General features: G+C 38.1%; 1 protein-coding gene across 1 annotated transcript; it reads right to left on the minus strand.

The window, feature by feature from the left end:
* Nucleotides 1–763: 763 nt before the first annotated feature.
* LOC116726600 (G-protein coupled receptor 26) lies at nt 764–15,187 on the minus strand. The gene is made up of 3 exons (XM_032573373.1): nt 14,215–15,187; nt 11,798–11,911; nt 764–6,666 (listed from the first exon to the last, which is right to left on the minus strand). The coding sequence occupies exons 1-3, from the start codon at nt 14,880–14,882 to the stop codon at nt 6,438–6,440; spliced, it is 1,011 nt and encodes a 336-aa protein (XP_032429264.1). The 5' UTR covers nt 14,883–15,187; the 3' UTR covers nt 764–6,437.
* Nucleotides 15,188–27,194: the final 12,007 nt, after the last annotated feature.

Here is a 27,194-nt window from a genome sequence, read left to right on the forward strand (position 1 = left end):
CTCCATCTTAATATGCTGCCTTTCCACAAGGCTTGGATTTTGGAATTAAGGTCATGGAAGGTTGATTTTGTGTCTGGTGAATTATTTCTGTTTTGATTTTGTCATACAAAAATAAGGACTGGAATCTTTGCTGAGTCCTTGTCATAGTCTCACATACAATAAGAGCTCTTACTGTTGATGCTGTAGGTCTTTCTGGTTTCACTAAAAAAAAGGTCATAAAAATGATCAAAGACAGGCTACAGAGAAGGTGGAAGGATTCAAAATGCCTTTACTTTAAATGGTAAATTGAGTGAAACAGTAAGGCATACTCTTAGCAAGATGTTTAAACAAACGACACTCTCATCAACAAACACAGACGCCATAAATGAAAATAATAATAATAATAAAAAAAGGTAAAACCATGACTTGCCAACCAAGATAGAACTTTTTTCACTTTTTCGGACATAGTGTACTTTTAGAGTCAACAAGTGGTTTAGCAAAGCTTTTCTGGCCTCACACTTTATTTTCTGGTCATGTAGCACTTTAGAAAAACTGTTTAAGAATGTTAAGCTGTAAGACAATTATAGGGGTTGGGTTACTTCTCTGAATGACTGCTTTGCGTTTACATCCTCCATCCTCCTTCAGGTATTAAACTCTGTTCTAAAACCTAAATGCAGGAATTAAACAGTGAAATAGTTTTTTGTTGTTGTTGTTTTTTTTTTTTTGGTTATCTTTTAATAAATGTAGATTTAAAGAAAATACACAAAAACACTGTTTGTTTTATTTGATGTGCTTCATAAATTATCTTTCAATTTTTATTGTTTCTCATCAAGATCAATAAAAAGCATGTACTCTGAGCAGCATAATAAAAAAAATACCTACTACAATTTGGCCAAAATCTATAAGTCAGTGTTCTCTTTTTATCAGAATAACAAACACAATATCAAAATCCCTTATTTCCAAGTAAAATCACATAGCTTTCCGTTTATCCTATTTAGCAGCTTCCAACTGATGTTTAATAAATAAATTAAACACTCAAAGTAGTCAAGTCAGTCACCAACAAACAAAACGAAATATGTTATACCAATGTGCAAGAACTAAACTCTCATTTACCATTGAAGCAGCACATTCTGTAAAACGCCAACATAAATTACAAGTACGTATATCAAAAGAGCCAAAAAATACTGTTCTAAATTTCAGTCTTTCCACAATTTTTTATATTTATCTCCTTTACAATAAAGATAGTAGTAATGCATGTTTGTACAGAGAAATATAGATGCAGATGTAACAAAATAGATTGAAATAAATAAGGCAGTTATTCACTCTCTATGTATATAGTACAAGAAAAATACACATATTCTAACATAAATGGAAAAATCACCACATTACCGAAGTTAAGGCATCACCTGTCTTGCAATGTAATGAAGAGCTTCAGTGATAAATTACAATATTAGGCTTAAAACAATTTCTGCATTTAGAAACTTAAATACATGTGTGGTACTTAAATCCCTAGTTTACAGCAGTCACTTTGGCACTAGTTCATCATTATTTTACCAATGTATTTTTTCACAAAAATGTGTCCCAAATACAAGAGTGGTCTAAAAGCAATGTTACTAAATAATTACATGTCCTGCAAAACCATTGATATCCCTTAAGCTTTTCCACATTTTCCCATATCACAACCACAAACTTAAATTTAATTCATGGAGGTTTTATGTGGCAGACCAACACAAAGTAGTGCATAATCGTGAAGTGGAAGAATGTAGAAAATGTGATATGTGTTCATGTTCAGCTCCTCTGAATTAAAACTTTGGCAAACAAGCTTTAGCTGCAGTTATACTTGCAGCGAAGATACAACTGTCAGGTTTTCTTTAAGTAAATTCACCCTTTCACCTCCAACTCACACACACATACAAACATCTTCCCATCAACTCAGAACATCTTTCTATAACAGCTAAAGGAATGTTTGCCCACAGCATGATGCAGCAACCACCATGTATGGCCAGGGTTATGAATACTGTCACTTTCCCTCCACACATGGAAAGCTTTCTTTTCTAAAATGTCTTCCATGCACTTCACAAGTATGCTCTGCTTTTTGTTGAAATTCCATTAAAACATGTTGTTAAAATTTCAGAAAATGTAAGAACTTTTAAATGGTAGGAATATTTTTTTTTTTAAAATACTGTACATGTAATACTCTGTTTTCTTTGGTGAATTAAATAAAATATAATGCCAGCTCTATAATAAGCTGTTTATTTTCTGATACAGAAAGAAAAATAATTAGCATTAAGGGGAAACAAATAAGTCAAGAGGTCTCACAAGCTTATATAGGACTCCATAACCTAACCAGGAAGCAGAAAAAAGGGGACTTATTAATCACAAAATAGAATCTATTCGTGGAGATTAAAAAGCTTATATTGTCATCTTTTATAGCTACACAATATACTGAAGACACCCATGGTTACCTGGAATCGTTCATTAAATGCCATTTGATAGGAGAAAATATATAAACTACCAAGAGGAATATTGAGGTACAAAAAATTGCATCTCTGAAAAATATTGTAGGGAAAAACAGAGATCAAATCTTACATCTGAACACTGGGCCATTCGAAACCAGACTGCAAGATGCTATATTTGCTCAACCAAGTACTGTGATATCTTTAGGGGATTTATATAGTAATATATAGGGGATTAAACAGCTTAATATGTGTACTGAATTACACCAATTAAAAATAATATTTGGAAAACATGTTTATTATTCCTTTTTTTTAATGGCTCAATCTCCCAGTTAAGTTGCACAGAAAAAAAAACAAACGACTAGCCAACTCCAGAATTAATTAACTCACTATAAACTGTCACTACTGCCTCTGAAAGATTTCTGCAGAGTCAATAACATGACGCAATCAGCTAGGCTCCATCGAATAGATGATTGTTTTTACCATATTTTGCTGTAAATGGATTTTGACTGCATCATTTTATAAATAGGATCAAATTGATGTGAATGTAACTGAATGTATTTGTATCAGATTGAGTTAGACAAATTTGATTAAATATTCTGTATGAAAATTAGATTTTTTGTTTTTTCTTTACAGTCCTTTGAGATTACGTCTGCAATATACATTAAGTGAACTAAATGGATGGAAGCATGGACATTTTTCTTTACAAAATTTTTTATTGTTCCTTCATAATTAATTTAATATTGTAAAACCTAATGCATTTTGCATAAACGCCTGCTTGAAAACTACATAGGTGAACACACCTCCATGGTGATGTAAGTGGAAATTTACAAAAAATTAAGTGTTGAGGTTTCACTCATTAAGCTGTCTGGGTTTGAGGAAAATGTAATCTTACAGTACCTTACAAAAGTAATCAGAGCCAAGTCAAGCTAATTTATGAAGCTCTTTAACAGCAGTCACTGATCAAATGAACAAAAAACCATTATTAAAACAAATAAATTCATACTCAAGCCAATGGGGAAAAAAGGAAACTCTGACGGAGCTGGAGAAAGCCACAGCTAAGCAGGGGAATATGTCAACAGTACAGCTATCAGATGTTCACTGCAGACATCTGGCATTTTTGAAAGAGTAGCAAAAAGAAACCCATTGTTTCAAGACAGTTACAAAAAGTCCAGTTTGCCGCAATGCATGTGATAACTAAACAAACATGCAGAAGATGATGCTCTATTTAGATGTAAACAAAATTTGACCTTTCTGATCTGCATGATGTGTGGCACAAACATAATTCTGCACATCAGGTTGAACATGTCATTCTCACAGTAAAATATGGTGGTGGCAGCATCATGTTGTGGGGTAGGTCTTAATTTTCTAAAGCAAGGACAGGGAAGCTGGTCAGAGTTGAAGGGAACCTGAACTGAACTAAAAACAGGGCAATCCTGGGAGAAAGAAAAACCCTGCATTGAAACCAACGTGTTGGCTGAGATCAACCCAAAAAATGGGCAAACATTTCATCATCTAGATGTGCAAAGCTGGTGAAGCGATGCCCTAATAGATGTGCAGCTGTAACTGAAGCAAAAGCTTCAACAAAATATTAGCTCAAGGGAGCTGAAAACAAATACATGTCACTATTTACATTAAAAAGAGTCAATAACGTTATGCAAATATTTTTTTTCCCCCAATTCAATAATGTAACAAAGTCTGAAAAACTCCATGGCGAGTAAAACATTTGCATCGGTAAGGTCCCATCAAACAATTTGAATCTTTAAATGTTTTCAGTCTCTTTCAGTGAAATTAAGTTTTTCAGGCTGGCTTTATGTTATTTAAGACAAAGCAAACTAGGATATTTCCTCAAAGATTACTTCAGTCTACATTTTCACACTGATTCAAAAGCAAAACTGAGGGCACCCAATTTACAAAAATATATTTTAGAGAAAGAAGCTGCAAACACTTCTAAAGCACAAAAAATGTCAGCGTGTCAAACAGAAACAAAGAACAAACAAGATCAGCAGCTGAAGCTGACGCTAGTTAAAACATCATCATTAAGTCATTCTTTGTGGTTGTTATCACGCTTACACAACCTCTGCTCAAAAAACCTGAACACAGCAAAATAAGCAGATAGAGGCGAAATGCAGAGAGATTGGGTGACTGTGCAGATAAAGACACCACAGTGCATTTCTTGGGGGTCAAAAGTTGTGCATGAAATGGATTACTTTGTGCAACATTTCTGAAATACGTAGCTTTTTGGAAATATTCTGCCCCATGTGGCTTTAGTAAAACAATTGACTTGGACAGATGGAAATTCTTTTATTTACATTAACATAATGTAATTCTGAACCTGTAAAAGCTACTCAAATTTGACTATTTTGCAAAATCTTTTGTCAGTTTGGCAGTGTTCATTGCAGCTTTTAGATGATCACGAGCCTGAAAGAATTCATGTCCAAATAAAGGCACAGCATTTTTGTTTCTGTTCAAATCTTCAAATTTGGTCAGATCACTAAAACCTTAACAGTAGGTGCTTACAAATAAAAAACAAAGCCAAAAACATAATCAGAAGATTTGTAATTAGGGTTGATAGTGTCCAGTTTCAGCTTAGTAAAAAAAAGTGCAACTTGCTAACTCTTCTTCTATGTGACCCAGCTAACAACTATTAACAATAAATAGTTGTTGTTACCTTGTTCAGTGATGACAGATGTGTACTATATGTGTGACTAATCCACATAAATATAAATCAACATTAATGCAAATGAAGAGATTAGCATTCTGCGGTTTTCATACGTGAGGCATCCGTTAGGGATTTTGATGTCAAGGTTGATGTGAGATCAATGAAATTGGGATTCAGGTTATACTCAAGCAGATTTGGGTCTCAGACACTCTAACTTATTGGACCTATTTTCTTCTTTTGAGCCCAAAAACAAAAACATGCTACCACCATGTCAATGTTAATCCAATGTGAGCATATGTATGTGGACAAAATATCTCAGTGTGTCTAAAAACTAAACAGCTTTAATAGGTTTTGATTCAATCATTCCTCCTAAAACTCAGAACTTAATCTAAAAAACAAAAGGAAAAGTGTAGTCTGTAAGTGGTGGGAAATGTATTTGTGATGTTTAAGACTGGAAGCTTTCTGGTCTTCATTTATTTTTGGTTTTTGGTTAAAGTACATCTGTTTGGTGTTTCAAAACAATTAACTGTAGCCTATAAGATTTTTTTTTTCTTTTCAGGTTTTCAATTGGTACTCAGAAAGTGTGAATACCAATGCATGCATATCAACTTGGCTAAACAACGACAACTACAGTAACGGCAACTGGTATATTTCCTTCAAAACTTCAGTTTGTCCACGTCACTGAGAGATTTACAAGACGTTTTTACAGATAAAAACAAAGAAGAGAAAATTTGGACAACAGTCTTCTGAAGAATATGAAATAAATGAGTGTCTGGATTATCTGCTTAATTTGGAGTCTGATTTAATTAAGCTTGGATTCCTGAGTCAGATGCACTGCAGCAGTGTTTGCCGTGATGTATGCTTTCAACAGGAATAAATTTGAGAAACTTTGTGATTTATTATGGAAAATGTTATCTTCAGTGCTACATATTTAAACAGTGCATAAACTAGTCACTGCAGCACCTTACACAAGATATATTTTAAACAAATATGCAACAAAGTAAATATGTAACAAAATGTCAGAGGAATCCTACACGAGCTGTCACGGTGGTGCTAATAGTTGACCATATTTCCTGCGTGACCACATCTATCATCCCAGGTAGATAAATAATCTGTAATTTATCGTCCTCACAGCGAGTTCATTGCACTGATCTGCAGCTCTGGGCAGTCTGTTGGTACTCCTGCACAGAGGTCAATAGTGATTGTTTTTTTACCTTGGTTTTTTTGTAATGTCAGAGCTAATCTAAGCAGACGCGGACAAGAAACAGCAATATCTATCCTCGTCCTCATCAACAATGAATAAGGTTCGTGTTTCCATCTGTGCTACCAAGTAACCTCCATCACTCAGCTGTGGGTATGCTGTTCCCCTGCTGCTCCAGCCGCCGCCCGGATGCGTTTAGGGAGCTCCGTTTTAGTAGTCTGTTGAGGATGTCCGTGCACGTCTTCTTGTACTGGTGCCTCAGCAGGGAGTACACGAAGGGGTCGCATGCTGCCTTGCTGTAAGCCAAGCACTTGGAGACAATTCCCCAGTGAGGGTCGATCGGCACTGCTGGAAATAACTCCACGATCCTGAGGGTGGACAGACGGAGAGGGTGGTGAGAGCAAGAGGTGGAAAGGCAATTCGACATACTGTGCTGGAAAAGATATGCATGCCTGGAGCTTACAATGCAGAGACATGTAGGCAAAACACAGCTGGAAACTAAGAAGGTATTTTTTCGAATGCAGCTCTACTAATTTAAGTGTTTACTAGAGGGTTATTTTTTTACTTATCCAACTTAATTTTTCTTTCTTTATGTCCAGCCTACAGAGCTTTTTGTACGGTACTTATATTATTTATGTTTTCATTTGAATAATAATCTATAAATGCTCTGTAATGGACTGACGATTTATCCAGGATGTACCCCGACTCTCGCCTAATGACCATTGGAGATAGACACCAACCACTTGTGACCCTGCAAGCATAATGGACAATGGATGGATGGATGGATAATAATTTATATAGCATATCTTTATAGTGCTATCCATTTTCTTCTACTTGTCTGAGATATATCTCCCCCGTGAAACTCTCTAGCCCATTCTGGAGGATCCCAAGGAGTAAAAGAGATCCAAACATCGTCCCTCCAGCGCTTTCTATGTCAGCCAAAGGGTCTCCTCTAAATGGGATGTGCAGAAAAAAACTCCAATAGGAGGCATCCAAGAGGAAGACTAATCAGATTCCAAATGACCTCAACTGACTGTGTGGAGGAGGAGTACATATATAGATTGCTAAATCAAAGGCTTTTTCCTTGGCTTAGCAAAGGCTATAACAAAAGACAAAGCAGTGCCTGCATTATGAAATAGAAATATGCAAACTTTATCAAAATGTAGGCCATTCTTTTATATATATCTTTTAAGTTTAAGTTTTCATTAAGGCTACATTTTTGTATTAGAATGTATTTTTATTGATCTGATGTAACATTATAATCTTAAATGCTTTCATTTGCTGTAAGCAGGAAATCATAATAACTAATAAAAATTAAAGTTCGAAAACAACAGTCTAATTGATCTGTTCATAGTGAAATAATATCCAAATGTATTGGATTTGACTGTAAATACAATCTCAAAGCTGTCTGGATAAAATAATGACTATCAAGTATTAATGGTTCAATATACAAGCAATCCTTTAATTTGTAAGCATTAACCAATCTATTATAATATTAGGTATTTTTCCATGTCATTACCTCAAATCAGCTATTAGCAAAAAAACAAAAGACAGAAAGTTGTTCAACTCACCAGCTAATGGGGCAACTAATGATTTTCCAGGTAGCAAGCATGAAAATTTGCTTCAACTTTACTGACTTTCACATTCGCTCGGCCTCGTAAAACTTTTTTTTTTTTTTTTAAATGACAGATTCTAAGTGACTGCACTCTGGGTGATTACTGTGTTTAAAGTAGAGCTGTGTCAGCACATTAATGCTAGCCTTATAGGCAGATTTGACAGACAGTTTGCTTTACTCTCCCCCCAGAGGAGTTTAAATCAGCTGCCAGGTCAAACAAAAACTGTTGGTATGGTGACCCTGACATCAAATGCATATCAGAAAAGCAATTGATGAGCTGTCATCCATCCATCCTTCCACAGTAGTCCAGCTGTACCCCATAGGGGTGCCAGATATAGGAGGAAGAGGGAGGGGAACCCAGACATCAGCCTCCTCTGTGACATTCCCCAGCTCGTTTTAGGGATTTCACAAGGCTTTTCTAGGTTAAAAATGGTACATAGTCCCTCCAACATACTCTGGGATGAATTTTCATCATGTCAAATTCACATTGAAATACTAATCTGCCATTTTCAGAGAGAAAACATGCGCTGCCTGACTGTGTTTTTTATTACTGGCAGAGTATCGATAACACAACAAATTTTCTTGTTGTTTGAGCAGATGGAAAGCTTGATGAATAGCCTGTAATAATTTAATAACAAAGCCAAGCTAATTTAATTTCAAAGAGCTTGTGTTCCTTCCTCCATCACCAAAATGCTTTGGGGCATGGAGTATGTTTTAGAAAAGTATTAAAGATCTAGAGAATTGTAAAATCAATGCCAGTGCATGGAAATGCACTGGAGGCAACTGATGGTCAAACACTACATGAAGACAGTTGATACCAATTTTTATTTAGCCTGTGAGCATGAATTCTGGCTTCTTGCTTTAATGCCATGAAACACAAAGCTGTTCTTAGTTGAGTTTTGATTTAGATAAGTATAAATGTGAATAGTCTTGTTTTCTGTTTCTCTGGTCTGGGACAACTGGGCAAATATCCACAGACCTCCAGGGAAGAGGGACCTTTGACCAAAAGGGTGACACTCAGATTTTTATTTTTTTTTTACAACATCTCAAGCTGGAAACATCTAAATAACACTGACATAACACTGCTCAATGTCTTCTGGAGATGGAAAGGCAAATCTGCTTATGGTAAAAAAACAAACATCTGGGGAAGGAAAGCTTCGATCAGGAAAGCCGGCAGCATCATGAAAACTTATAGATACTCTTGGTTTGTTAATAGAAAACCTTAGACAAACTTACGGATTACAAATTGTAAATATTACAAAACAATACGATATAAAATTTAAACAGCTATAAATCCTTTTTTATGCAATTCTTCAGATTATTTACATGAAAGAATACACATAATAAATTTGTAGGTGAACATTTTGGGCCAAGGTGTTGCTTATTTGTCTGGTGCAGTTTCAATCAAACCAAAAGAGAGAAACAATCGCATCTAACAAAAGTTGTCTGGAACAAACTCTATTCTGGTTCTGTTATAGCTAAAATCAAAAATGAAACTCTTTTGAAGCCATATAGACAGGGAAGTATTTCTACTCCCTTGAGAGAGAAAAAAACGTTCATTCAGTTTTCATTTTTTTACTCACTTCAAGGAAGACATGCAACAGACTTTATAATCGTGTGTTCTATTTGAACTCCGAAGCTGGAGTTTCGAGGTTCTAAGATATAAAAGTAATCTGAAACACCCCCCGAGGTCAAAACTCCAACCAAAAAAAGTTTGAGGTTTCTCCCTGACCTTCAAATCCAACATGGATGCCTCATGCATATGGACACAGCCATAATGTTTTTATTTTAGCTTTTCTCAGTCATACGTACACTATCAGCTATCAGTTACCTGGTCACTGAGTTCAAAACCCATAAAATTTTGCCCTTTCACTTTCAAATGGACCACAAATGCAATGCAGCAACATTGGTTCGTAAGGTTTGGTGTCCTGATTTTTTTTTTTTTTTTTAAGAAACTTCCCTGCTTTCAGCACATTTAAATGAAATCACTGGGGTATTGACAGTCTGTGGTACTTGAACACATGCCAAAAAGGTCTGAACTAGCTGCTCCTGGAACAGGAAAACATTTTCAATTTGCAGGACGCTTGCTTCTAATGACCAAAGTTGGGGACTACACCTCTACCATTACATTTCAATTCAATTACAGCTGATAGCAGGACACTGTGGTGCAACATTTATTTTGACTGTCTACGGCCTAAGCATGGGCAGAGATAGGATTACTGCCAAAACAGTGAATAAAAATACCATTGGATGGTGTAGTAAAAACACATCCAAGTTGACCTTTCAGATATAACAATATCTTGCCACCTATCCCCTTCAACATGTCCTTGTTGAACTTTTAGGTTTAGCGACAACAACCTCATCCTGAAAAAAGCACCCAGTCTTCAATATAAAGATGTTTTTTTAAAAAGGTTGTCAGTAAGTTCAATTTTAAGCTTCAGAAAGCTTCAGAATAGTCCAATATTTACCATAATTTAAAATATTACTATTTGTGATTACCTCTGAATGTCTGTGTAGTCAATAAATTTGTCACAGTGTGGAAACTTTGAATGTGCAAAAAGTGGTTTTATCTTCAGTGATTGTTTTCATTTATGGTCTTTTTTCTTGTGTAAAGACTGTTGCAAATAATGTCACAGACTGTGTGTTTCCCAAAGTCCACCTTTGCTGCTTACATGCATTGGATACATACATACGACATTTGATTCACACTTTTCACTTCAGGTTAGGAACACCCAAGAAGAGCTGTAGCTTTGCAGATGCTCTGATTTGGATTATCACAATTTATCAATTTGGCTCTGTCAAATTAATAAAATGTTACCTTGCTACCAAATCCTTGCCGCTTATTGACAGATTCATTTTGTCTGATTCTACATGTCTGTTTTGGTAACATATTACCAAACAGGCTATCAAACATCTCAGCGAGTGAAAAGTGCTGTTGCTTTCTTTCAGTTAGCTGCCCAGCAGTGCACAGCAACAGAGAGCCAGAGCCATCAGACTCCATACAGCAAGACAAAACTCCAGTCCCTGTGGCACTTTCCGTGACCTCTGAGTAAACAGATTTTCCATAAAACCAATATGAAAGAAAATATTAGAAGTTCTGCAACAATAACTATTTAACACCTTGGTATACCATGTTGCTGATAACCGCTACTTGCTTAAAGGCATACACATGGGTAAGACCTTGGAGTCTTGGAGTCTGGTAGGAATCCAAATATCCCAATAGATGATTTGCAAAACAGGCTCCATGACTCATGTTTGCCCTCCAGAAAATTACAGTCAACCTTTGGAGTCAAATCAAATTTATTTTCAGACGCAAAACCGCAGATAGAATTTATCTGGTTATGTTCCAAACAAGAAATAATGCCAGGAAATATTTCTTTCCTTGACACAGAAACGTGAGCCTCATTTGAAAGAAGACTTTGATAGAAATATTATTTGGTTTCAATCTTGTTTTCTTTTTTCTTTTTGTATTAATTTTATTATCCAAAGAAGTAGAATAAATAATGATGTATTTCCCATTACACAGATTTTGTTTTCCACATTCTCATCCTTTCACTTGCATCACTTAAGTCCTCTTCCTCTCTCCTGTGGCCTTCTCTGGCATCCCTTCTTTAAGCAGTGATTGATGCCAGCGAATTCAACAAAGTGGGGATGCACCAGACGAACTTGAGGAGAAAAGTGCCAATGCAGCAGCAACAGCCGGACAGAGGCGTATTACTTATCACAAGGTCAGCCACTCTCATCTTCCAAACTCAGCCCGCATGGAGAGGAAGCAGGCAGGAAGTGTGAGTGGGAGGGCTGGCGTGTTGGCGGAAGGTAACCAAAAGGCTCTGCAGCGTTTTGTGTGTATTACAGCACCGTGTCTCCCACCTGCAAACACTCACCTCGTGATCACATAAGGAGCAAAGCAGAGCATGAAGGTGCCGATGAAGGTGCTGATCTTCCTCGTTGCTCTCTGTCGCCGCCTCTTCTGCTCCTCCAGGCATCGCTGACGGACGCTGGAAAGGAAAGACAGCCGGTTTATTCCCAGTGGGGCAAAATCTGAAATTACTGGGATTACTTCTGGATTTCTGTATATTGAGGATATTAAACCTAAGGAGTCGAAAGCAGTTAAGCTGCTTTATTAAAACAAACTCACATTTTTAGGAGCTGCTTTGGAATCCTTTGTGAAAATGTGAGGCTGTGTTTGAATTTGTTGCCAAATTGCTTTAAGCAAACCTAAATGAAACAAGAGGCCACAAATAGTGGAAACGTGATACATGTTTTTCATATGGTTCCTAAAAAGATCTGAAAAGTGTGGCCTGCATTTGTTTTCATTTTCCCTGAGTCAGCACACAGAACAACAACCTTCCACTGCAGCTAAAGGAGCAAATCTCTTGGCAGGGACCTCTACCAGCTTCTCTCATCAACAGACTGACAATATTTTCCATTCTTCTCTGCACAAACTGGAAGGAGAAACTTTCAAAATTTGCAAAAAATTCACACGCCATTAAACATAGATCTAAACTTTGCTACCATCATGTTTCCCAGTAAACGTGGTATTTTTGTGGTGATATGCAATTTTATACTTTGTGCTGCAAATATTGTCTTTGCACATTGATCAAATAGTTATTGCTTCTCTGGACTCATCTGAGCAAAACATGTTCTTCATTATGTTTATGTCACCATACACGGCTTGTAGCAAACTGCAATGTGTATATCTTGATATAATGCAGAAATTACTAACATTTGCCATATTATACTATCAAATCTGAGCTACGATTCTCTGCAACAAATCTCAAGTTACCACGGACTGCATTGCTTAGTCTTTAAGATGTTGTTTCTTCACTAATGTTCCCCAACAATCTTCTTTTTCACAGAACAACTATATTTATACCATTAAGATGCACATAAAAGGATTTTGCTACTACGGTAATTAGGTAAGTTCTGAAGGCAATTGGTTGCTAAGGATTTTTATTTAGGGGTATCAAATACCCCAAGATGTACACCACACTGTTCAGATCTTTATTTATTTATTGTGAAATAAATATGGAAAACTATGTATGATTTTTCTACCACTTCACAAATAAATATGTAATGTCAATCTGTCACATATTGAACTTCTAAATCCAACACACTGAAGTTTGTTGTGGTCAGTTCCTTACATTGTGGAAAATTGCAATCCTTTTGCCTTTGTGACATTCAATGTAAATTCACAACTGCAGGTAAATAAAATATATATTATTCTTATAAATCAGGGGGATAGTCAAGAGTAATTCAGAGACATTAAAAACTAGCCCATAAAGGACAAAAACTGATTTAGGCATAAATAAATAATTCAACTGCACAGTTGTAGCACTGTTGCCTCGCAGCAACAGTGCTACCCAACAGTGCTGGGTTCGATTCCCAACCCGGGGTCTTTCTGCATGAAGTTTACATTTTCTCCCTGTGCATGAGTGGGTTCTCTCCGGGTACTCCGGCTTCTTCCCACAGTCCAAAAGCATGTCAGGTTAACTGGTCTCTCTAAATTCTCCCTAGGTGTGAGTGTGTGTGTGCATGGTTGTCCTGTCTGTCTCTGTGTTGCCTTGTGACAGACTGGTGACCTGTCCAGGGTGTACCCCGCCTCTCGCCCGAAACATAGCTGGAGATAGGCACCGGCAACCCTCCCAACCCCGTTAGGGACAAGGGTGAACAGAAAATGGATGGATGGATGAGTTTATGTGTGTGGGCGTGCGTGTGTGGGTGTCCTGCTTAAGCAGACACTATGATGACTCTGGTTGCCTTACAGTGTCATCAACCCTGTCACACAACTGGCTTTACTTTGAAGTGAAGTTGTAAGCAAGTTGTTTGTGTGTAATTCATATTTATGTTATGTTTTAGCTACTGAAATAAATTAATATTTCAATAAAATTCAAATTTATTGAATGCTACTGTCTTTTTTCCCAAGAGTTGCTTGTAAACACAACATAGAATATGAAAAAATCCAAAGGCAAAATTAAAAGATTAAACTTGGATGTGGGTTTAGCTGGAGGTGGTTGTCAAATCAAACTCTGCTTAGAGACTCATAACCTTGGGGCAGCTCTAGGGCCAGCAACTTTACGATAGCAAATGCCCCTGCACCTTTGGTAGAAACAGTGTTGAGAATTAAAAAAAAAAAAAAAAGCAGATTGAACATTTTGTACATCTACTTTGAAATCTATAAAATAAAAGTCAATTCATAAATTCACACGGGGGTGGGGGGGGCGGGGGGGGCGGGAAGGGGGTGTGGGGGGGGATTTATACACTTGACAAAAAGTGTTAAGTGTATCCTATAGGAGCTCACCTGGGGTGTATGTCCACAAGCAGCACCAAAGTTTGCATCGTTATAACATCGATCCTCTTGCAGTGAAACCGGGCCACTTTAAGAACTTTGAGGTATGTAAAACATAACACTATAAAAGACAGGAGGAAGGTGAAGGAGTGGAAAAACACGGTGAAGACAACAAACTGGGTCCTGCTGCTTGCCCTGGCGTTGGACAGGGTGCAGGACGCGTACAGCCGGTGATAGCCCACCCACGAGAGACAGGCGGCCACGGTGGAGAAGGACATGGAGTGCGCCCACGTGTAGCCGAGCACTAACGCTGCGTCTTTGTGGCGCATCTTGGAGTGGTACCTCAGGGGGAACACCACCGCGATCCACCTGTCGATGCTCAGGGCGGCCATGCTCAGCATGGAGTTGGTGGACAGGAAGGTCTCCAGGAACCCCGCGATCTGGCAGAAGCCGTCTCCCCCCGGCTGAGCCCTGCTGACGAGTCCCACCAGAGTGAGCGGCATGTTGGCCACGGTCAGCAACAAGTTGCAGAAGGTGAGGTTGAGGTTGAACAGACCGGGCACCTGTCTACGGATCTCCGGGTTGTAGAGAAAGCAGATCAGCACCAGGACGTTGGACAGCAGCGACACTATGATGATCACAACTACCAGCACGGAGAGAATTACCTCCGCAGTGTCCATCCTGCGCGCCCCCAAAAACTCACTTCTCCACACTTTTAGCGCGCATATCCAAATCCTGTTTGCGCCTCAAGAACTGTATTAATAAATAAATTAAGAAAAAAAAATACATCCTCAGATTTCTCCAGCCTTGGAGATGCCTCCCATCCTCCCCTCTCCCTCCACTCGTCTACATTGTATTGGAGTCTCAGATTGTTAGAAGGTTTCCAGCATGTTTAAAGTAAATCTCAGGATTAGAAAGTGTAGGTCCCCCTTTAAACCTCTAAGCTGCAGGAAGCGTCTCACGGCACAGCTGCTCTGTTCTAGTAGCTGCTGCGCCCTGCAGTGGGGAGTTTGTCATCCTGTGATGCCTCGCTCTCCAGGCATTACCCCTCCGTGCACACAGCACAACTCCTTGTGTGGACCGCTCTGTTTCTCCCCGGTTTTTTCTGAACACTAGAACAGCTACACAGCCACCTTGAATGCCGGTTAAAGTTATTTTGTAAGAAAGAAAAGGGGGACACATAAATAAATCGTCATTTATGTTTCTATATACAGTAAATGACAATTTAAATAAAAGTAGAGATGCAAACATTAGATGGATAGATGTGCAATGATTTAAATGTTCTATTCACAAATAAAAACACAAAATAAACAGGTGACATAATCATTATTTTATTTGCAACCATTAAAAAGCAACACCTTTGTTTCTCGCTGTCTGACTTTAAATTAGGTTAAACCTTTTGTTTTAAGTCAGGTAAAATTATAAACATAATTTCAGTCTCTCAACTTCCATAGTAACAAAAGATTCAAACTGAACTGTTTGGACATGAAGGCCATTTTGTTACATTTTGTACAACACCCCTACTTCACGATCCAAATGTGAAGAAGGGCTGTTGATGCATCATGTTTGGAGGTCTGGATGGTCTGCAGGAGGAAGTGGTGCATTTCACAAAATAGATGGCATCACAGGGGGGAAGAAAGTTTTTGTGGAAAAGCTAAATCAAGATATCAAGGTTAGCCTACATCAACCAGTTTGTATTTATGTAAAATAAAATAGTACTTTTGATAGTCACAAGATCTGTGCACATTTACCTTTTGACCATATTCTAATAAATATATTATAAGAATATCAATAAGCACAACCAACTCATATAAACTGCACAGCAGCAGTTTACAGTTTACAAAGAAATGTGTCTGAATTGTCTGTAATCCCCAAAGAACAAATCTTTTTAAACACCAGCGTCATTTAATCAGAACTCATACTAAATCAAACTGATTGCTGTAACACTTGAGTTCATGTCCAAGTTATACTGGTCTATTTCCTTCCCTCTTGCACATCCTCGTCATCATCGCTTCTTTTCTCGTTAAATCTGCCTCATCAGATTGATAAGGAGCAGCATCTTCCTTTTTCCTCAGAAGCTGGATGACGCCCCCACACTCTGCTGCCGCTCTGGACCAGAAGCGTGGAGAATTGGTCCTCTGAAACATGGGACTCGTCAGAGTGTGACGCTGCTGCTGAGGCACGTGAGCGACACGGCGCTGGAGCCAGATAAGATGCTGTGGTAAGAGGGGCAGAGATGTGGGTGAAGGAGAGTTATTGTTATTGCGATACGCACAAACACACGTGGCATTTCATTAGTAAGGATGTGACACCATGTAGTCCACTGTGTCAAAGCAGCAAGCTGCAAGCTGAACACCTACAAAGCTGGCTGCTTGGTTTGGAAACCAATCCTGCTGTAGAGTGGTTTCAAGGTGTGAGGCCTCCAACAGTGAAATTACATAACTTCTTTTTTAGATGTTAGCATTACAGTTCAGACATGATGCTGACCTGGCATTACTTTAAAATAGGCAGTTTTAAACATTTTTAGAAAAAATCTCAAGTATTTGCAGAATTTAGCTGTCAGATGATGTTTCTGGTCTCTAACCTCTGTGAATACTGGGGGCTTACTGTACTATTTTTTCTTATTGGCATTGTGGCGTGACAGTTTTTGTGAAAATAAATAAATAAATAAAACCACTGGCAGATTCTTGATTTATTTTGTTATGTATATTCGGACAGAAAGTACTTCTAAAACTACTCAGCCCTTCTTGTTTCCGCTTTTTTTATGATGTGTGCGTTTAAAATGAAAGCCAATAGTATATCATGTAGCATTGTGGCTAGGTACTTTAGCGTCCCAAGCTGCATTTTCTTTCAAATATTTTAGATATGTTGGGGGGAAAAAAATCAGTGGATAGCAGGATTTTCCAGGATGTTATTATATATGCCCCTAAGTGAGCAAAATTCACTGATCAGAGTCAAATAATTGTGCAGTAGTTGTCAATACTGCTGTGGTAAGTAGCATAAATAACTTAACTTTGTGTTTTAAATAAGAATATTAAGACCATAGCATGTGTAAAAACCAGGTGTTTTCACTCAAAGTTATCACAGCATGAGAATCTCCCAGCAGCCAAATCCTCGTTTAAACTGAATTTGCAGAATAATTTTCTAGTTAAATACATTAAACATGCTATGGGTAAATCAGTCTCTGAAGGAAGACACAGTCAGGCACCGTCATGCTTGTCAGGCCTTATCAACGCAGTGCCACCAGTTGATCTCAGGCACAGGTGCACCTATTTGTAGGCGTTTTGTTAATTATTCTTTTCATGATTAAATGTCAGCTCCACAGACACTAGCACCAGCGATCAGTCTCTATAGCTTGAAGGATAATGAGTGATGGATTATGTAACGTGCATAGGTGAGAAAACACAGCTTTGATTGATTGATTTTAGGGCTTTTTTTTTCCTTTCTAAGATTTTTGCAAAACACACAATCACTCATATCTGGTCTTTTACCATATTAAATAGAAGTGCATGCAGATAATGTTTCATAGACATGGATTTAGTTTTGTAAAGTAAAAGAACGTCTTTAATCATAGCTGAAAGAAACGTTGTATTATGTCTGTTCAGATGATTGTGACACATTGGCTTTTAGGAAACCTGAGTACAACTGAATGAAGTGACTGTTCTACATCTGCAAATCAATACCAGAAAGATATTTCAAGAATAACTATATTCATTCGGCTTTTTTGTTCATATGTAAACTCAAGGAATAATGGGCTGACATGTATTGGTAATTGAGAACAAGTAGAAAATACATTTTATGAAATTTGGAGAGAAGAATGAGTAATTTGTAAAAAAAAAAAAAAAAAAAAATAGTAAAGACTGCAAACACATAGTGTTTTGGTGGATTTTGCATTTGGGTAGTTATTACTTATCTTTTTTATTTTTTTTGTAAAGTTGCTTGCAGATTTAATGAGTTGCGGGTCGCGGTTTTTGGGCTTGGAAATAAGCAGACGTAAACCCCAGAATTTGTCTGACATCCAGTTAGTTTTAGTCAGGCTCTCCCTGTCCATCATTTCCCGGATCGAGACTAAGATGAACAGTGCAATAAGCGTGAAAACAGCCACGAATGAACGAGTCCGTAAAGTTGTGCAACTAAACGCCACTATAATTATTAATATTAAGACAAGTGTCACAAATCTGTGCAGCCATCTGAGTTGTGGAGCGGCAGGAGGAGCGCTGTGACAGCAAACGCAGGGCCGTAAAGCAGAACCTGGGGGAGGAGGGAGTCTAAAATCCTATTTATAGTTTTCCAGACAATAGTGGAACACACAAAAACAAGCACAAATTACTAAAGTTTTTTTTGTACTCTTGTAACCATTAAACAATCTCCCCTTCAGTTCAACCATATAAGTGGAGATACATTGTTGATGTAATCATTATATAAAAAAAACTTGCAATTAAGTATTGGCAAAGATCAGTGTAATTTTCACATGTGGCAGAGTGTTGTTGTTAGCAGCTGCTGAAAGTAACTAAAAAAGGTACTTTTAATGTAACTTAGTTACTTTCCAAAACAAGTAATCAGTAATCTAACAAAGTTACTTTTTCAAGGAGTAATCAGTAATCCGATTAAAGTTACTTTTTCAAAGTAACTATGCCATCACTGCATATGAGTCCCCCCGCCACCTGCATATGTTTGAGTCCACCTCCAAATCAACACGTAGTTTGTACCTTTGGGTATGGCAACCCGGCTGTCTTCACCATCCAGTCACGTTCCACGCTTCTCACTTGAGCTTAGCATCTCCTGTGGGCCAGCAGCGCATGTCCAACACTCTTAGATGCAGCACTGGCAGCTTCCAGGGTCGCAGTAGCCACATTTACCTCCATGCTGCGACCCGAAATACGGCTCCACTAGACACTGCTGTCACACCTCTCTGCCAGCCTTGGGTCAAGATGTCTCACTCACTTTACAGTGGGCCTGGACAGTGCCTTGTTTCCTCTCAGCTTGAGTCACACTGAAGCTGTCCTGTCACATCCACAGGCTAAGCCATGACTCCAGCCATCCTCTCCAAACAGTTAGCAGTCACCATCTTTCCCAGGGCATTCATCATCTCAGAAACTGAAGAGTTACAGCTGCATTAGTCTCCAGAGCTGCAGTCTTCATCCCCATTCACCACAGGGCTAGCCTGTTCAGACCATCCTTCTCATATTCACTGCTGCTCCCACCTGTGCATTCCTCAGCATCGCCCTCATAGCTTCCGGTCCCATCACCACTCTCATGGCTTTCAGTGCCGTCACTGTTATCAGCAAACTGATGGTTTTAGTTATCTGATCACTTTCCAGATCCCCCTCACTGAACTGTGCAGCCATGCACCCACCAAGTTTTAAGTGGGCGCAGGTGGATATGTTATCTTAGCATAATACACATACCTCTCAACATACAAAGTCTTTATTAAAGCTATAAACAATGTGTTTTCTTATTACATAGTTGTTGAAACTATCACTATGTCGTGACATTATAGAATGAGATCATTAATATGTGAAAATAAAATCAAGCTCCTTCACCTCCTACCAGTGCTACTACTGCTGTCTGAAGAAATGCACCACTCCAAGTCAAAAACAACCAATCAGAGCCAGGAGGAGCATCTTAGTGCTGTCAATTACAGAGCTTTGTATTGTGGCTAAGCACTACAACACATTCAAAATCTGCTGTTGTTGTATAAACCTGCCAGACCATTTAGATTTTCTGGTTCTGGTCTGCTCTGCATCCCCACAACCAAAACCAAGCATTCAGTTTCTATCCAACACAAATCTGGAATAAATGTCCGGAAAATTGCAAAACAGCCGAAACACTGAGTTCATTAAAATCTAGACTGAAACCCGTCTGCTTAGGGCTGCTTTTGAACCACAATATACAAAATACTGACCAACATTTTGATGTATAATGACTGCACTTGGCAAAATGTAATTTAATTGTTTAAATCTATATAAGACATTGTTTTTAAAATTCTCACTTTACAGATGTTTGTATAAATCTTTGTTTTTCCAACTTAAAATTATGTTTGAACATGGAAGATGGAAGAGACAAATGCAGCAGGCAAACACACAACCCCTGCAGTGTGTATTCGTTTTATCACTTTTTTTTTCTAAGTGAACAGAATTAAATGCGCTCTCTTTAATGTGGTTTCAATAGGGAATCTTTGGTCAGGAGAAGGCGCAACATCCGTCAATCTTTGAGGATAATGTCTTCTGTCAGAAAATCTACTGACGGACTTGACTGTGAGATACTGTAGAATGACAGAGAGCCTGCAGCGCTCCTCCTTTATGCTGCAACAGAGTGGATTTGAATTCACTGCCAGTTTTGATTCCACACTCGACTTCCCTTCGATGGGCAAACTTTCCTAAAGTCTAGGTGTACAATTCTGCTTTTATGTCCTCCTGACTCTTTAATGTACCTACTTGTATCTGAAAATTATGGAGGATTTTAATACAGTTTGCCGCCATGCAAAATGAATCACACCCATTGAACTTCTTCACTCTATACTACAGTATATGACCACAGCGGGTCAACAAAGTGCAAAAGCAACAACGCGAAAGAAAAATGCTGCTCACAGACAATCTTGGGTATTGAAGAAAGATACTGAAAAGAATGATCAAAAATATCAGGCCCCAAAAGAATCACAATATGCTACTTAGTTTAGAAAGCATGTATTCTAAACCATATGCACTGTTAGCACAGCAGTCATGCAGCCTGTAAAGGTCTCACTGGTGAAGACAGGAGGGACACTCGCTCAGACAAGAAGCTTTATATAAAACGAGTGAAATGTCAGTCTGTAAGTTAGGAGAAGTGAAGGTGTTGACACTGCTAACAATAATGCTGAGAGGCCAGCTTCCTGCTCCTCCTGGCTTAGTCATCATAACTGCAGTCATGCCCAGCTTCTGTAGCTTGCATGTACCCAATCCTCAATATGTTGTAGCACTTAGAAACAGCGCAGCATTCTGAAGCGTGAGCAACATCGTTGTGTTAGGCCGGTATTATAATTACATTTAACTAACTGTAAATTAAATGGCTTAATTTTCCAATATTTAAAATCACAGTAATTAATGGCAACAAACAGTAGAGTTTTGAAGGACTCATGATGAACTTCATTTATTTTTTTTGTTGCAGCATCTCCCACTACCTGCTCTCATCAGACAGGCCTCAATTAGTGTACGGCTGAGTCAATGAAAGATCAGGACAGCTTCTGGCTTGATGAGACTGTTAGAATCCATTTGAAGATGAAAGGCACTAAACACCACCTTCAGATGTGTCTTTGTGTGTGATTACATCCTGTGATCGACCCTGTCTGCTTGTTTGAACAAAACACGGTTGCTTTTCCACAACAGCGTTATGCTTTGAAGATCAACCCTATTATCACTGGTATAATGTGGCTTTCTTCCTGCTGATAAATATGTTATCTCAGACACACAGAACGGTGTTTCCTGTGATTAAATGTCCGCACATGCTTGTGCTTCTGTGGTTGTTTTCCCTTTTACTCTTTTTATTACTGCTACTCCACAAAATATCTGCTTACTTCCAGCATGCAGCCCATTTAGATCCTTTGCAGATAGTTTTGCATAATAAATCACAAAGAAATGCAATCATGTTGCAAGAAAATACAGTAAAAAATTGGGAGATTTGTATTGAGATTATAACATTTTACGGTACCCACGCATTTAGTCACAAGCCTTATTAAGCTGTAAAGAAAACACATATATATGAATGTGTGTGTGTGGGGTGGGGTGGGGGGTGGGGTCTGTGTCTGTGCATATATATATTGTACAGAGATGGATGTTTTCATCTCTTGTATGGAAACACAATATTTAAGGTTAAATTAAGACTGAATTAGCATATCAGACCAATAAAAACATGTTTACAAAAACATAATTGGCAATTGGCTGTGAAAATGTCACTTTTGACATCTCAGTGGCATGTTTATTTAAACAAAGGGTGTAATACAGCATCCTGACAGGTTACATTACTTTCAATGTGACAACACAGTCTTGTTTTTTTCAATTTTTTGGGGATCTGCATATCAACTGGCCATCTGGGAATCGAGGTTCAATTCTAAAATAATTCTAACCTGATTTAATCAGAAGGCATGGCAGGTTGCCCAGGGTTTGAGCTCTCAATGTACAACGCCTTGTGAATCAGAACAGTGGCATAATTTAGCATGAGATAAAGTAATGTTATTCATGGACCATCGTTGCAACATTACAATTTCTTAACAGAATCAGATGTGAAAAAAAGGCAGTGCTGGCTGGAGTTTTATTAAAATAAAGGTATTGTCCTATGCCACTGAAACAATGTTTTACATGTAACGGTGTGATTGGGGCAGGGCCGGTCCAAGCTTTGGTGGGTCTTAAGCACAATAGCTCTTGAAGCCCCCATACCAACATGTCAACACTGGACACTTCATCATTACTAAGCTACTCTACTGGTATGTGTGCGACTTACCTGTTATCATTACCGACATTTGTAATTAGCCAGTGTTAGTAAGGCTATTGGTTTTAACCATACAAGAGTAGCAAACTAAAAATAATAATAATAATAATTGAATTTTGATATGCAGAATGGTATTTAAGTTAGTGTGGTGTGCCATATTATCTTAACTACTTAAAAGTAACATCAATTGGTAAACACAAAGTTTGCAGAAAACAAATGAACAAATTTGATATCTTATTCTTATTACTTCCCCAATAGTGACAGCAACCAACAGCAGAAAAGGATACATTTTTGTGTACCAAATGTAAAAACAGTATAGAAATTGTTTTTCCTAAAACCAGCTGCTTTGGTGTCCTAAACAACCACTTATCTGGCACATGCCTTGGGCCGACTCTGGATGGGGTGTTGTTATTTTACGCTGATCGAAGTGTTGAGGAGCTTTTAGTTAGTACACAACAATTTCATGTGTCTGTGGGATATAAAGATTTGAGTCATAGGCTCTTTTCGCTTGGCTCCTGTTCAAAATGGGACGATGATTAAGGATGTGGAAACAAATCTTTACAGTGTAATACAATGTGATTCAGAACCATTTCACATTGGAGAACTGTAGCAAAGAGTAGCATCTTCTGGTCACAAAGTTTCCATGATGACTTTTTCTGTCCCCACATCGTACACATAAACCCGAGGAGTCTGCGAAACACTAATTTGTCTTTAACTAGAACCATGTGCTTTGTTCAAATAAAAGAAAATTTGAGCTGCTTGGCAACCAAACAATGCGTGAAAATGCACCTCATGCCCATAAAAGTATGGCAGAGGACGTGTGTTGCTTTTGGTCCCCTTTTTATTGTGATTTCCACAAAAAATAAAAAAAAAACATGTCTAAGTTTTTTGTTTTTCTGTGCATACTATTAAAAATAATAAACTCATATACTAGAGATTTTGAAACACTGTATAGCAAAGGACTGATTGGAACAGATATAACAATGTATTTTTTTAAAACTGTAAGTATAATCTTATAGCATTATAAATCGTTTCAGAAAAAAACAACATATTTTTGGTACTTTTAAAATTAGCTTCTATTCAATAAGGTCTTCGCTTCTACTCATGTTTCATTTGCAATTTTACGATTTGACCTTCACATAAAACTCAAAACTCATGAAAAAAGCCTCTCTGATAAGAGGCTTTACCCTCGTTCTCCAGCCGTATATGCTGAGGCTTAGCAGTACACCATCCAAACACAATCTAAGGCTCGTCTAGTTGCATTAGCTGAGCCAATGTTGAGGAAACCCAGCTCCAAATCTGAGCTCGCCATCTGCAGTTCACAATCAGCGCTGAACACACTACACGCTTTTTAATTTCAGCTGCAGAGTGCTGGCAGTGCGTGCCGAAGGCTACAAATGGGCGATTCTTACAAGAACTTTGCTTTTGCAGGAGATTTTATTGTGGGTGCTGACATGTCACTTCAAGCTGCTTTGTTTGTGCATGAAAAATGTCTTATTGAGCTGTTATCACAGCGTTTACATCAAAAGTTTTCCACGACATTTGCTGCCCAGATTGTGGAGCATTTTGTCAGATTTATAGCCAGATGTATTACTGTTGGACCAAACAAAAAAGAGGTGGAATGAGTTGAAGCTTGGCTAACACTAACAAAGGAAAACGTGCAGTTTTATTTCAGAGGGAGTTTTGCCTAAATTCAACACATAAGACACATTAAACTCTTTTAGTGAATCAAATGTGAGACTCTGTCGCAGCTTTATTTAAATCACAGTGACACTCTTAATTGCTCTGTAAAGCCTGTGTTTCACTGAATTTCAGAAACAATCATCACTTGAAATGTATTGATTGGCATCCTGAAGTAAGCTTCCTCTATATAATGGCTGGATTCAGCCTTAAACATGAGGGGAACCTTGGTGAAGCTGCTCTTCCGGTTCGGGCATCTTATCAGTATGCTTCCTAGATGCCTCCGCCTTTGAGGAATTCCAGCACATCCTACTGGGAGGATGTATCTGGGGAAACCCAAAACAGGAAAATATTATTGGGTCTGGATTATATTATCCTTGCAACCTAACATCATCTTTCTTATTATTCTTATTCACCTAAAAATGTAGGTAATCCCACCTGGCCAGAAAAAGGAAAAGGCTAGTTTATTGCGAAACCTTCAGGAAAAGGAGTGAGTGTCTTTTTAAATAGGTTATGCAAATTTATAGTTCCAACTGTATAAAAGTAATTGTATCTATGTTTATTGGGCATGATGTGTTGTGTGTGCCTTTCCATTTTTTAAATATCTTCTCTGTGGGGGAGTGGATGTTGTTTTCATGTGTTTTTGTAACAAAAAAAATATTAATCATTTATATTAATTATTTGGAGTAAGAAAAAGAAAGCTTTGCAGTAAAAATGCACCACAAAATGCCCAGTTATAATTTTGCCAAAAATTATGTAGAAAAAGCAGAAAACATGTGGGCAGGACACTGGTCAGGTGATTCAAAGATTAACTTTTTGGCCAACATGCACAAAAATAACAGTACACACCTCTCTGCACATCATAAACAAGAGATGGAGCTGATGATTTGAACTCATGAGCCTTGAATTGTGTCTGAGTTTTTTCCATGATTCTTTCTTCCTTAAATAGCTTTTTGTGGTTAAAGAAAAGTCAGTTTTCTCATTCCCTGTTCTAATATACTGACAGGATCAATCCACCAACTTCACTTGATTTCACAGTAATTTGATAAATCTTCGCAAATTTTAACCCCCGCTTCATTTACCTCTGAGAGAATAATCTCTAATTATAAATGCTGAAGCTTAATTATTCCTTTATTAACAGCCTGAGTCAGCCAGCACAGATGGATTCCCACCGAAGATGAGAACACAATTTAATGTCAGGAGATGAATTTATTAGAACAGTGATTACATGTAAAAGAGAGGCTAATTAAGGTTTGTGCCCCTTGAACCATTTAAGGCCTCTCTTCTGGTTTTGTGTGTCTCCTCTGAAGTTGCAGCTCTATGATTGTGACGTGATGGTTTGTGACACATGTGACAGCTTACAGATGGAAACCTGATCTGTTCCCTGAAGGATAAGATCATCTGAAGGAATGTGAAGGAAGCGGGTCATAATTACTCCGATACATGATGAAGCTAAATTATGCATAGCAACCTCATCTGAATCTTTGTGATACTTTTGTGCAAGTCCAAAAAACAAAAGATGGGATTCTCTTTTTTTTATTCCAATGGGCGGCTTATTTATATATATAAAAAGAACATCTTTTGAGGTTCATTAGTTTAGTCCTTAAACTATACACTCCTGTCTTCTAGTGGAATACTGCAGTATTACATATAAGCTTAAACCAACTTGAAACCACAGAAGTGAATCAAATTTAACCTGCGGCGCCCCTTTGTGGCAAAGAGAAATCAGTGCTAGATTTTTGTCAGGTCATTTTAATTTTCTGTCAGGTCATTTTAATTTTCTGCTGTGTTGATGGATGGGTTTGTAAATTGCATGTCCAACTGGTTATGAATATCTGACATATTTGACACCATTAAAAATAAGTAAAAGGTGAAAGCCAAGAAGAATTTTGATGAGCTGAAGTATTGCATTATGGACAATGTTTTCATCAGAGCAGGTAATCTCAACAAGTAGCTAATTCTATAGTTTGTGTAAGGTTGCTGTAAAATAAATTTGAATGAGCAACTGGAAGCTGATTTAATATCAGAGGTCATAATAATGAACCAAGGACTAAATATTTGACTTTTCCTGTGCTTTGGGAATGTTACGCCGCTGCTGCAGCTGTGATGAAGCCACTTCACTGCTTGTTGAGATTAATAGCCAGCCCATATGGGTAGGGGGGCATTAATGTTGAAAAGCCACCGCCCCACCTCTTCCTCAGTGCTACCCTGGGAGCGGCAACCTCCATAATGGGTCTATTCTCTGAATTAATGATGCTCATGGGGCGCATAGAAAAAGAAGTGAGTTTAATTATAAGGGACGAGCCGAGAAAGAGAGAAGCAGGGAAATATTGAGTGTCATCGTGGGCAGCTCTTCAGAGCTAATTCCTGCTTCTGCTTCAGGGACTGAGTTGTTTAAAGGCAAGTAGATACAGGTGTGTCTCAATATATCAGAATATCATTGAAGTCATGTACAAATGTATTGCACACAGAGTGGTGTACAAGCATTTCAAGTGTTTATGTCTGGTAGTTTTGATGATTTAGGCTCGCACCTAATGAAAACCTAAAATTATTGACACCATCTAAAAGCAGAGTAAGTTGAAAAACCTTCTCCGGAGAGTGTAAAAGCATAATGGAAAGCTCAGTGGAAGGAAAAGCTGTAACTCACTTAGCAACTTGTTTGTTTAGTATTTACCTTTTATCCGGCTCACCTGTCTTGTGGAGGCCGTCAATGAGTGTCTGCTACAGAACTGTCAAGTCAGCAGTTTTCCCCTGACTGATTAGACTATTACATAGCATCCATCCTAACATTGTCTCCATCCATTTGTCTTAGGGGGGGCGCAAGCGACTGGTACATTTCTACATCAATT

This window comes from Xiphophorus hellerii, chromosome 10, assembly GCF_003331165.1.
Source record: "Xiphophorus hellerii strain 12219 chromosome 10, Xiphophorus_hellerii-4.1, whole genome shotgun sequence".
NCBI lineage: Eukaryota > Metazoa > Chordata > Actinopteri > Cyprinodontiformes > Poeciliidae > Xiphophorus > Xiphophorus hellerii.